The following is a 13568-nucleotide window of genomic DNA, read 5'->3' as shown; positions in this document are numbered from 1 at the left end:
TCACAGGTACACTTTTTAGACCCCCCAGACACTAAATCCAAAAAAGTCATGCCTGCCTCCAAAGACGCCCAAAAAATGCCAGATAAATGCCAGCAAAAAAATAAAAAAGGCAAGGTGGAGAGAAGCCACTACCCTGCTCTATTAATAATTATAAGAAAAATTATCTTTTTTTCTGGTTCTGGACATGCTACAGAGCTGAAACTTCACAGGTACACTTTTTAGACCCAACAGGTGCAAAAGGTTCACTAAGCAGCCTTACAACACATGGCCATCAACATGTTCAGGACCATTTTAATGGAAAGTCGGATCACAAGTCGCTTCAAATAGGATAAGGAGGCGACTCCCATTGAAGTCTATGGGACAAGTCGGATCACAAGTCGCCTCAAAGTAGTACAGGACCCTTTTCAGAAGTCGGAGCGACTTCAGTAGTGCCAATTAAGACGGCACTCATTGATTAACATTGCTTTTGTTATGTCAAGCAACTTGGGGCGACTTGAGGGCACCCAAGTCGCCTCACAAGTCGTGGCAGTGTGAATGGACTCTAATAACTCCCTTTGCTTTGTTACAGATGTATCGGTAAGTGTCAGGTTCAGTTCAGAGTGGGAATAGCAGGGGGTCATAACATCTCAACAGCTCCCTAGGGAGCCATTCCTACAGTATAATACAAGAATGATAACAGTATATGGGCTACAGAAGTCAAAACAAAAGTCAAAGCAAAAAGGATTTACATATACCTAAGGCCAGTTCACACCAGATGCAGTCCAGTGTGGTTTATTTTCTGCATCAAAAACGCATGGACAGTAGGTTATATGGGTTCCAATGAAATAGTTCACACCAGTACGGTCAAACAAATAAGGAACATGCTACATTTTTTATGCAGTGAACTGTACAGGAATGCAGCAAAATGCGTAAAAAAATGCACCAGAATGAATTTAAATGCATCACAAAATGCATTGGTACGCATTACAGCCAAAAAAAAAACTAGAAACCTTGGAAATAAAAAACAAGAGGGGGAAAAATGCACTGGAACGCATTGAAAATGAATCATAAATGCATCCAGAGTGAGTTTTGTGGTGTGAACTGTATGCAAAAGCGCATCCGGTTTGCATCTGGAGTGCATTTTTGTGGTGTGAACAGACCCTATAAGAGACAGCTGTTCAAAGTTTGCAGAATGTAATGAATCTCACCTCCAACTGTCAGCTCAAATCTTAATGTAGTTTCATTTTTACTGGAAGTAACTGCTACGCAAGTGTAATTAGCGGTGTCAGACTTTTGCACCTTTGTGATAGTGAGTGTCCAAGTGTTGCTGCTCATTTGTTGCTCAAAGCGGGTTGGAAATGTCACAATGCTGTCATTTTGTCTCCATGACATTGTAACTGCTGGGTTGGCTATGACTCCACAACTGATTTGGACATTTTGACCTTCTTGTGCATTAATCTTTGTATCTCCAGACAAGATGGGCTCAACTGAAAAAGAGAGGAAAATGTTAACTCCTTATTCACCTGTAAATAAGTACTGGTTCTATGAGCAAAGAACCTTCCAAGAATTAGCTGTGGAGACTTTACTTACATGTGACATTTAGCAATACAGACCGTTTAATTGTCATGTCACTCTGCAATAGACAGGTAAAGCTTACTCCATTATCATCAGGTGCTACCGCTGGAAGACATATTGTGCTGGAGTTCAGGCTGTTTTCAGGTTTTATATCTACTTGTTGGGTTCCACGGTACCAAATCAAGGTTTCAGTATTAGAATTATTGACAACATCGCATCTGATTGTTTGCGACTGATTGACTTCAAGGTTAAAACGTTCAATAGAACTGTTATCATTAAACTGCAGCCCAAGTGCTGAAAAAGAAAACAACATATCAAAGAAAGTGAGGGGAAAAGTATATAACAGAGCTCTAGATAGTAGTAAAAACCTGACATGGTTTTAACCCATTTTCCAAGAGTGAAAAAAAAAAATGGGCTTGACATACACTTTAATGATACACATGCAGTAACGTCAGAACAAGTTCCTTTATACGTGTTTCTCTATAATCAAGATAAAGAAAACATGAAATTCTACAAATATGCACATTCATTTCAGTTGAGATAAATAGCTCTATGGGAGGAGGTCATAACCAAATACACTTCAGGTTCTTATTGGAATCCAATGCCACATAAGAGAAAAGCAGCAATCCAGTGATAGGACAAATAATGGCTTTGATGAATTGTGTCTAGGCATCAAGTCCTGGATCGGGCAATCATCTTGCTAATATACAGGCACATCTCAAAATATTGGAATATCATCAAAAATGTAATTTATTTCAGTAATTCAATTAAAAAAGTGAAACTTATATATTTTAAATAGATGTTAGTGTTACACACAAAGTGAAATGTAAGCATTTCGTTTTTTTTTTTTTTTTTTTTTTTTTTTTTTTTTAATTTTGATGATTATGGCTTACAGCTAGAGAAAACCCAAAATTCAATATCTCAGAAAATGTGAATATTACATAAGACCAATAAAAAAAGGATTTTTAATAAAGAAATGTTAGCTTACTGAGAAGCATGTCTATGTACAGTATAGTAGGTACCAGAGGCATAACTAGAACCTTCATTGCCCCGGGTTCAAGACACCATGAAGGGCCCCCCTGCCACCTGGGGCGACCCAGCCTCATGCGTCACCCCTGTACACCTGGATAGAAGGGGCGGCATATAGAGGAACTGATCCCCTCTATTTTCTACCTGCAGCAGAGAGGGGATTGGTTCCTCTATATGCCACCCCCTGCCCCTCCTATCCAGGTGTACAGGAGTTGAGGCATGGGCCCCCTGGAGCATGGGGTTGGAATGAGTCACAGGGGTGGTGGTAGTGATGGGGGAATGGAATGGGATTAGTGGCAGTGGTGGTGGGGGGATGGGATCAGTGCCAGTGGTGATAGGATGGGATGAGTGGCAGCGGTGGAGGGGGAAAGGCAGTGGTGGTGGTAGTGGTGGGGGATGGGATCAGTGGCAGTAGTGGTGGTGGGATTGGATGAGTGGTAGTGGTAGTGGTGGTGGGGAATGGGATGGGATGGGTGGCAGCAGTGGTGGGGGGGATGGAATCAGTGGCAGCGGTGATGGGATGGCATGAGTGGCAGGAGTGGTGGGATGGCATGAGTGGCAGCAGTGGTGGTGGGATGGGATCAGTGGCAGCGGTGGTGATAATGGGATGGGATGAGATCAGTGGCAGAGGTGGTGGTGGGATGGGATCAGTGGCAGCTGTGGTGGGATGGGATGAGGGGCAGTGGTGGTGGAAAAGGGGGTGGGATGAGTGGCAGCAGTGGTGGTAAAGGGGGTGGGATCATTGGCAGCGGTGATGTTGAGGGGGGGTGGGATCAGTGGCAGTGGTGGTGAGGGGGGTGGGATTAGTGGCAGCAGTGGTGGTGGTGAGGAGGGTGGGATCAGTGGCAGCGGTGAAGGAGGATGGGATCAGTGGTGGTATTGAGGGGGGTGGGATAAGTGGCACTGGTGGTGGTGAGAGGGGGTGGGATTAGTGGAAGCAGTGATGGTGGGGGGTGGGATTAGGGGGAGCAGTGGTGAGGGGGGTCGGATCAGTGGCATTGGTGAGAGGGGATGGGATTAGTGGCAGCAGTGGTGGTGAGGGGGGTGGGATCAGGGGATCAGTGGCAGTGGTGGTGGTGGTGGGAGGGGGTGGAATTAGTGGCAGCGGTGGTGGAGAGAGGGGTGGGGATTGGTGGTGGTAAGGGCGGATGAGTGGCAGTGGTGGTGGTGAGGGGGGTGGGATCAGTGGCAGTGGTGGTGGGAGGTGGGATAAGTGGCAGCGATGGTGGTGAGAGGGGGTGGGATCAGTGACAGTGGTGGTGGTGGGAAGGGGTGGGATTAGTGGCAGCGGTGGTGGTGAGAGGGGTGGGGATTGGTGATGGTGGTGGTAAGGGGGGGATCAGTGGCAGTGGTGATGGGGGGAATAGGGATGAGATCTGTGGTGGTGGGGGGTTGGGATCAGATGCACTAGTAATTACTTATTTTGTCAGTCAGACGATTCCCCCTCAGCATTCAAGATGCGTACCTACAAGGATGCCTGTCTCCTTGCAGAGGGGAAAGCTCCTCCCCCTTAACTCTATTGGTGTCAGCTGGTCAGCTGACATTTCTTTTTCAGTGTCCCTTCACGACTTCTGTCTCTCTCTGGAGAGTATAGGCGGGGCTCCAGTGCTCAACTTCCCCTCAGTTCCTGGCCGCACACCCTGCATGGCAGGATGAGCGGAGGGGCGGCTGGCCAGCTCCTCACAGTAATACAGCCAGAACGGATCGGCCCCTCCACATTGGCAGAACTCCAGGGCCCAGTTGCAATGACAACTCCTGCAACCCTGGTAGTTCCGCCACTGGTATGCACTATACCATTACTTGGTCGTGGCTCCTTTTGCTTGAATTACTGCTTCAATGCGGCGTGGCATAGAGGCGATCAGCCTGTGGAACTGCTGAGGTGTTATGGGAGCCCAGGTTGCTTTGATAGCTGTCTTAAGCTCATCTGCATTGTAAGATCTGGTGTCTCTCATCTTCCTCTGGACAATATTCCACAGATTCTCTATGGGGTTTAGGTCAGACGAGTTTGCTGGCCAATCAAGCACAGTAACACCATGATCATTAAACCAGGTATTGGTACTTTTGGCAGTGTGGGCAGGTGCCAAGTCCTGCTGGAAAATAAAATCAGCATCTCCATAAAGTTGATCAGCAGAGGAAAGCATGAAGTGTTCTAGAATTTTTTGGTAGATGGCTGCACTGACTTTGGACTTGATAAAACACAATGGACCAACACAAGCAAAAGACATGGCTCCCCAAATCATCACTAACTGTGGAAACTTTACACTGGACCTCATTCAACTTGGATTTTGTGCCTCTCCATTCTTCCTCCAGACTTTGGGGCCTTGATTTCAAAATGAAATGCACAATTTTCCACAGTCTATGTTTTGCTGACCAGCTTTATGGAGATGCTGATTTAATTTTCCAGCAGGAATTGGCACCTGCCCACACTGCCAAAAATACCAGTTCTTGGTTTAATGATCATGAAGCAAAAGACAAGCGGAGCGCCTCTAAGTGCAATACGTTTATTGAATTAAAGCATACAGTAAATGGTAACTCACTAGAGATGAGATAAATGTAGGCTCAAATGCGAAGTCATGTGGTCAACTGTCCGTGATGCTGCTGCTGAGAGGAAGGATGTGATGGTAATCCTATCCGGTGGATGAATAGCGGGGAGATGCCGGCTCTCTCTTCCGAGACCGAACTCTCGAGGCAGGCTGGGACTCAGCGTCGACCGCGTGACGTAGGCAGGGTCAAAGTGCACCGACCGGATAGGATTACCATCACATCCTTCCTCTCGGCAGCAGCATCACGGACAGTTGACCACATGACTTCGCATTTGAGCCTACATTTATCTCATCTCTAGTGAGTTACCATTTACTGTATGCTTTAATTCAATAAACGTATTGCACTTAGAGGCGCTCCGCTTGTCTTTTGCTTCACTCCGTCCACAGATTGACTTCCTGTGCAGCAGAGCCGGCCCTTTGTGCAGACTTCCATTTCCCTGCTTATCATCCTTGCAGTCCATCCACCGTACGGACTTCACCCCTGCCTATTGTTATATAGGTAACCCATTTATTATTACCTTAGTCATGTTCTGACCCATGATCTTACCTTCACACTAACCGTATCTCACTGCACTAGAGCGCCAGCCCATCTTTTATTTGGTTTAATGATCATGGTATCACTGTGCTTGATTGACCAGCAAACTTGTTTGACCTAAACCCCATTGAGAATCTTAGGGGTATTGTCAAGAGGAAGATGAGATACACCACACCCAACAATGCAGATGAGCTGAAGACCGCTATCAAAGCAACCTGGGCTTCTATAACACCTCAGCAATGCCACGGGTTAATCGCCTCCATGCCACACTGTATTGAAGCTGTATTGAAGCAGTAATTCATGCAAAAGGAGCCCCAACCAAGTATTGGTTGCATACTATACTGTACATGGACATACTTTTCAGTAAGCCAACATTTCTGTATTAAAATCCTTTTTTTTTATTGGTTTTATGTAATATTCTAATTTTCTGAGATACTGAATTTTGGGTTTTTACTAGCTGTAAGCCATAATCATCATCAAAAAAAAAAAAACTTGCTTGAAATGTATCACTCTGTGTGTAACGCATCTATTTAAATTATATGAGTTTCTCTTTTTGAATTGAATTCCTGAAATGAATTAACTTTTTGATGATATTCTAATTTTTTGAGCTGTACCTGTATATGGCAGCTTCCTTCTTCTGTCAATGGTTGTTAAGAAAGTGGTGGGTACTTGCACCTGTTTTGTCTTTAGCAACCAGGGACATCACCTGTCCCAATTCATTTACTGGGCATCCCCAGCCATGTGAACAAAGCAGCCAGGGGTGTGGGGGTTTCCCTTCATAATTAATATTAGGCCCTTCAGGTCTTAAAATAATTTTAAGGATGAACCCCACAAAAATAAAAAAGGCATACCAGGCCCTTATCTGAGCATGCAGCCTGGCTGGCCAGGAAAGGAAGGGAGATAATTGTGTGGCCATCCTCTCCATTACCATACTAGGATACACACCCTCAACATGGGGGGAAGGGTACCTGCTGATGGAGAAATGGGTCACTTCTCCACATCTCTAACCCAATGTCACTGGGACAGGAAGTGAGAACAAATCTGCCCAAGGGGACACATAAATTAAAATCTGATTGTAAAATTGTAATTATCCCATATACTTTCCAAAGCCTAACAAAGTTTTAACTTCAATATAGGAATACATAATATGACAGTATTTGCAGTGATGGAATGACTCATAGACACCATGGCATCCTTTTCTTCAAGAGCCAATAATAGTCAATGTAGGAATCGCAGAGCTCAGAAAACAAAAGCTTTTAATAGATGGACGAAATCCTGTGGTTAAGGTGCCTTCTCCACTGTGATGCAGAAGATTATTTCGAACTCTAGCAACATGGTAGTAAGTGCTGACACTTTGGAGGAATTTATTTCAGCTTTCTTCATGTCACTGGGACACTGCAGCTTGCCAGCCGATGAATTCCACTGGTTACCACCCATGGTTGACTCACTATGTAAAGTGCTCACACATGTAGCATCCAATGCTACTCAATCAGAAGGAAGGAATATCACAGGAATTCAGAAGTCCTACTCTTTAGCTTCACATTGGCGTTTTAGCAAGCAGAACTTTAGCTTACCTCTCTAAATACACTGTTCAAAATAATTAAAGGAACACTTTTTAATCAGAGAATAGCATCAAGTCAATTAAACTCCTGGGATAATGATCTGGCCAGTTTAGTAGCAGAGGGGATTGTTATTAGGTTTTAGCTGCTTTGGTGTTAATGAAATTAACAACAGGTGCATTAGATGGACAACAATGAGACAACCACAGCCACTGAAATTTTTTGTCCCTAGGTTTTCTGTGTCTCCCAGCACAGTCTCAAGAGCATGGAGGAGATTCCAGGAGGTAGGCAGTTACTCTAGGAGAGCTGAACAGGCCCGTAGAAGGTCTTTAACCCATCAGCAGGACCAGTATCTATTCCTTTGTTCAAGGAAGAACAGGAAAACACTGCCAGAGCCCTACAAAATGACCTCCAGCAGGCCACTTGTGTGAATGTCTTTGACCAAACAATCAGAAACAAACTTCATGAGGGTGGCCTGAGGGCCTAATGTCCTCTAGTGGGTCCTGTGCTTACTGCCCAGCACTGTGGAGCTTGATTGGCATTTGCCATTGAACACCAGAACTGACAGCTTTTCACAGATGAGAGCAGGTTCACCTTGAGCACAAGTGACAGATGTGAAAGGGTCTGGAGAAGCCGCGGAGAATGTTATGCTGCCTGTAACATCGTTCAGCATGACCGGTTTGGTGGGGGGTCAGTGATGGTCTGGGGAGACATATGCATGGAGGGACACAAAGACCTCTACAGGCTAGACCATGGCACCCTGACTGCCATTAGGTATCAGGATGAAATCCTTGGACCCATTGTCAGACCCTACACTGGTGCAATGGGTCCTGGGTTCCTCCTGGTGCACAACAATGCCCAGCCTCATGTAGTCAGAGTATGCAGCCAGTTCATGGAGAATAAAGGAGTTGATACCAATAAATGCCCCTCCCCCCCCCTCGCCTGACCTAAATCCAGTAGAACACCTCTGGGACATTATGTTTCGGTAAATCCGACGCCACCAGGTTGCTACTCAGTCTGTTCAGGAGCTCAGTGGTCCAGATATGGGAGGAAATACCCCAGGACACCCAAAGTTGTCAGGCATGCATACAAGCACGCAGTGGGCCATACAAACTACTGTAACATTTTGAGTTGCTGCAAGGAAATTTCAGCAAAATTGGCTAGCTTGCTGCATTATTTTTTTCAATTTGATTTGTGGGGTGTCTTCAGCCCTCTGTAGGTTGATAAAATTAATTTCCATCAAACGATGTGGCATCCTTTTAATCCTAACACATTACCCAGTTCATATCAGTATAGATATCCAGCATGATTTTTTTCCCCATTGAGATCTGAAGTGTTTTCAAAGCGTTCATTGAATTTTTTTGAGCAGATGAATATTTGTAGAGACAAAGAGGATCAGAGAAAGTTTTTTTTTTTGTTATGGTAAAGTGACTTGCAGTAGGTGGAGATGTAAAAACTATAAAGCTGTATTAACATGATTGTTAGCAGCAAGTCTCTGTTCCTAGGGTATATAGACCAAAGTCTTAACAGCATTCTACACTGAATTAATGCTGTTCCAACGACTACTTATCTTACTTCAATGTGTATGTCCAGTCAAAAAACTATTTCTGTTGAATGTTTAAAAATAATAGTTAAAGGTTTACTGCCATCCAGGACTTAGATTTCCTCCTACTTCTCGCTGTTCTGCTGACAAGTGTTTCACCAGAGAAATAGTGAAGGTAATTCTCCTACACAGAAATATATATATATATATATATATATATATATATATATATATATATATATATATATATATATATATATATATTTTTTTTTTTTTTTTATATATATGTAAACCTTATTAAATTATACAAGGTACAAAGCCCAGATTACATGTTACAGGCATCATTACCCATCAGTAAGAAAAATACGTAAAACAAAGAAACTGTTGATATACTGTTAGCATACTCCGAGTAGACTGAGCAGTGGTACAATATAAGGTAGTTAAGCTTACTGCAAAGTATATTTTTTTTAGTAGATTAGGGAAAAGTTAGAACACCTGTAAGCTTTTTATTGCCCTCTGTGGCCCTGTAACCAATTTTTCCTCACTTCTTGTCTGCAGGACAGGAAATAAAGATAGATCTCTTAAATTGAGTCTAGAATAGCAGTAAATCACACTACCAAAAAGAAAAAAAGAAAAAAAAGTTTTGCTTGAACATACACTTTATTGTAAGAATAAGATGTGTGCATTTTTATGTGACAAAGGATCTCTAAAATTTCAATAATCTGCATTATAAAGAATATTTTATTGGATTTTTTCCATCTTGGCTTTCTGTCAGTTCCATCAGACATAAAAAGAGAAAACTTGCAAATATTTATGGGTGTTCAGAGGTATATTTTGATATTTTTGCTCACATAAAACAGAGAAGATTCATATTCTTTTCAGAAGGATTAATTTTACCATCACACTTTAACATCAGTGCATGGACAACCCCTAAAATAATTATTATGTACCCATCCACCTACTGAGACAATCTCTTCTAATTTTTGTGACATGTCCTAATTAATACATATCAATTTAAATTAGAATTCACCTTTAGTGGAAAACATTCCAATATTCCACATTGCATTAGATACAAACCTCACCCCAATCTCTGGAATTTCCCTAAAGTTCCTTATCTTAGTGGCAATTTTCTATCTTGTAAATGTCACATTTACACAGCCGATTTAAAAATGGAAATATTTGGCCTTCTACACATTTATGAGTTGCAGTATTAAAATCTAGCACTGGCTCTCGTGTCATCATATTGTGTTAAAATTGCTGGTTTTGCTATTCAGAGTACCTACCTGTTACTTGATAGAATAAAAAAGAAAACACAGGTAATACCAGCATATGTCTCATTGTTGTTACTATGACCTAAAAGGGAGAAAAACCCAGAATGTGAATGTACAATGCTGCATAAATTGACGACACATGTTTAAACACTAAAAACAACAAAATACTACGGGGGGGGGGGGGGCGAAAAAATTGAGCTGTGTGTGACAATTTTCTGGTAAGCATTCTTTCACAGCTTCATTTTTATCAAGATTAAAATAGCATTTGAATCATTTTGTACATTAGGGGAGTTTGTCCTTTTGTACATTTTCCAGGTTGCATTTTGTTTATCATTTTTCTTCAGTTTTTTATTTCTGTTCAGCTATTCCTAAATTAATTGAAATGTGCCCCATTTATATAGAGCAGTACACATACCTGAGAATAAAAGGTTCCTATTTACAGATTTGTTTTATGAATTTTTCAGTTATGTTTGCATTATTCACTAAAATGATGGTACTTTTTTTCTGATTTCTGATCACTTTTAAATTCCAACAAACAAAAAAAACAAAAACAAAAAACAAAACAAACCCCACCCCCCCCCCCAAAAAAAACAAAAAAAAAACAAATAACAATGGTTATCTATTATTTCCTTTATTGTGTCCTAATAATTCCTTTATAAACGTGGTGGAAAACAGCTAGCATAGAGGTTCCCGGGGGGTGGGGGGGGGGGGGGGCCTTAAATGAAAATAGGGTACAAATTTCACAATTGCACCTAATATCACATTTCCACTGGAAATGTATTTTTCTGTTTTGGGTGATTAGTGCTATGTTTTATTCTGTTAAGTAGTAAAAGGTTACTATGACCCTTGTAGAGTAATTTCATCTCAATGGCAATGTGGCCAACTTTCAGCTTTTTTACTATGGCATAGTAACAAAATCAAATGACATATTGAATTCCCAAGGCCCCCATGAAATGATGGTACCTGGGTTAGATTTTACAGATCAATTACACATTTTACAATATAAAACATTGCACGTATTTTCAAAAGAGCAAGACTGAAAATATACATTTTAGTATTTGAGGGCTAAAACATTTTTGTATACTTATATTATAAATAGTTTCAAAATCTATCTAGGAAGCCAGGAGCAATATGTTAACATGACCAGTTATTAAAACTAAAGCATAAGCTGTTTACTGCAACATTTTGTTAACTATTTCCATAATAATCTGAAATATTTTCTGCAATTCCCCAAAACTTTACCATGACAAGTATTTCTGAGGCCCTCTAGAAAAGACATTGTATTATCTACAATTAAAATAGAAGAAATCACATAATTTATCAAATTCATTCTCTTACTTTTGGAAATGAACCTCTGCTTCCTTGATGAGCTAACTCCACAATGTGATTAGGATTGTGTTCTTTGGTGCTGTTCTTATTCACTCTAAACTCTATATTTACTTCAGGGTCAACGCCTGAGAAGTTACAGGTCAAGGTCTACCTTGTTTTATGGGCTTTGAGTAAATATAAAACCACTCTCAAGAAGAGCATTCTGCATTGTTGAGCATAGACAAGCTTGTTTCTGGTCTTTTTAATGGCTTTGGGTGAGGCCTCAAAGTGACTGTGAATTTCAGAGATTTCTGGCATCTAGAATTGTTTCCGTGCCATTCACCCCTGTAAATTTGCTTAAGGTTGCAAAAGTTTTCTCTGTAGTCTCAGAAGAAATTGTATGAAAACAATCTATCACTAAGGCTAAATCCCCAATACTTGGATAAACCCCATTCTCCCTACTGTATGAAAAGCCACTACTAAATCCTGACACTGAAAAAGTCCAAGTTTTCAGAATTAGGGTTTTGAATTGATCAATGTGAGTCACCACAACCCTTTACATTTCACTTGCTGGTAAATAGTAAAAACATAAAATATTGGGTACTTCTGTGTAACATAAAAGTTTATGCACATTCATTATTATATGTATATTATACATATACTGTATAAAATGAATGTATAGTATACATTTATATATTTAAAATGCATATATATTTTGTTTTTCATACAGCTCAACTCATCTGAAAGACACAAAAGTTTTTTACAAAATGCAGCAAGAATGCTGAATGCAAAACTTTAAAAATAGATGAATGTTCAGTGCCAATGACTATAACAACATAGATCTCATCAGTTCAGAGACAAAGTCAACTAGCAAACAGGATGAAGATTCCAAACGTCCAAACGCCCCCCTCCCCCATGTAAAAGCATTGTGTGTCAGAACCCCCCCCCCCCCTCCCCATAAAATTCAAGCACTAATCTTCACACTTACCCCTAAGCGAAAATTCCCTTTGAAAGTCAAAATTCTCCCTAAACAACTCTTCCAGTACAAATCCTCCCTCCAAGCTCAAACCTGCTCCCTCCCCAAATCTCCCATCCTAGCACAAATCCTTTACCCCTCAAATTTCCTCTGTGAGCATAAATCTTCTCCCCCATCCAAATCCCTCTCTACCAGCCCCAATTTCCCCTCCTAACACTAATCCCCCTCCCCCCAAATTGCTCTTCCTAATACTAACACAAATTCACCCTCCTAGTACAAATCCCCTTCCAAATCACCCCTTCTGGCACAACCCTCCAAATCCCCAACTGCGCCCAAGGCAGGCGCCCCTCCTGCGCATGCCTTGTTACTGCCCTGGATCTCATCATACATTTTGTCTGCATCATACATTTTCGGTTTCATTATTTTTTTATTCAATTTCACAATAACAAACAGAATACAATGATACAACAAAGAGTGCATATCTTCCACAAATGTTCAACACACATTAAGGGACTGAAAGCCCACCAGCATATGAAAAGGAGTTTTCTTCTTCTCTTCCTTTTTTCTTTAACTCCCTTTTCCCTCCATTTTCTTCTGTTAAGAAAATAAAAGTCTTTCCAAACTATATTAATCATTCTAGCTTTGTGCGCTATCCCCAAAAACTGTGTAGATTCTTGATATCACATGAGTAAGTCACATCACAAGCTCATTATACAATAAAAAAATAAATAAAAAAAACTATACCAACTCGTATTGTGGCTCCAACCCCATGGGCTGCCACCACCTCCACGGGCCAGATATGCTCCCGACCACAATCTCGCAACTGCTGGAGGGGACCCACCCCTCCAGGAGGAGAAAGACATCCCCCTCAGAGGATATTTCCTTATCAAGGTTTATTTAGGACAATCAGGAAGACCCGAGAAAGATGAAATCAGAGATTAAGAGGAGAAAAGAAAGAAAAGGTAAAAATTAAGAGGTAAGAAGTTGGATAAGACCTTGTGCTCCGAATCCCACTGTCCTGGAACTCACTTAGCCGGTTATGGATCAAGGATCACTAGTTAGGTATCTGACCCATGGTTCCCATACTTTCTCAAACATCTTCATTTTATTTTTTAAAATTGCTGACATATGTTCATTAATCGTAATCCAGGAGAGCTTGTGCTTGAGCTGTTCGAATGGTAACATGGGCAATTTCCAAGATTTCACTATTATAATTTTTGCTGAGGTAAATATAAAGGTTATGAGTTGTC

At 41.4% G+C, this 13568-nt stretch overlaps 1 protein-coding gene across 2 annotated transcripts in view; it reads right to left on the bottom strand.

Annotated features, from left to right (window-relative positions):
• TMIGD1 (transmembrane and immunoglobulin domain containing 1) overlaps nt 1–13568 on the bottom strand; it is a 532600-nt gene that overhangs the window by 50937 nt on the left and 468095 nt on the right. Inside the window, exons 1-4 of one of the 2 annotated variants that reach the window (XM_082244948.1) lie at nt 11373–11502; nt 10047–10116; nt 1570–1848; nt 1188–1466 (exon numbers count right to left, since the gene is read on the bottom strand). In XM_082244948.1, the coding sequence (XP_082101074.1) occupies nt 1188–1466; nt 1570–1848; nt 10047–10101 (613 nt within the window). In that variant the 5' untranslated portion in view covers nt 10102–10116; nt 11373–11502. Of the gene's footprint in view, nt 1–1187; nt 1467–1569; nt 1849–10046; nt 10117–11372; nt 11503–13568 lie in introns of those variants that run through there. The other variant, XM_082244949.1, reaches the window with a different exon arrangement.

The sequence above is a fragment of the Pelophylax lessonae genome (assembly GCF_965119305.1).
Source record: "Pelophylax lessonae genome assembly, chromosome: 2".
In the NCBI taxonomy this organism is placed as follows: domain Eukaryota; kingdom Metazoa; phylum Chordata; class Amphibia; order Anura; family Ranidae; genus Pelophylax; species Pelophylax lessonae.
Note: the sequence above shows the minus strand (reverse complement) of the source record. Positions and strands in the feature narration are given on the sequence as shown.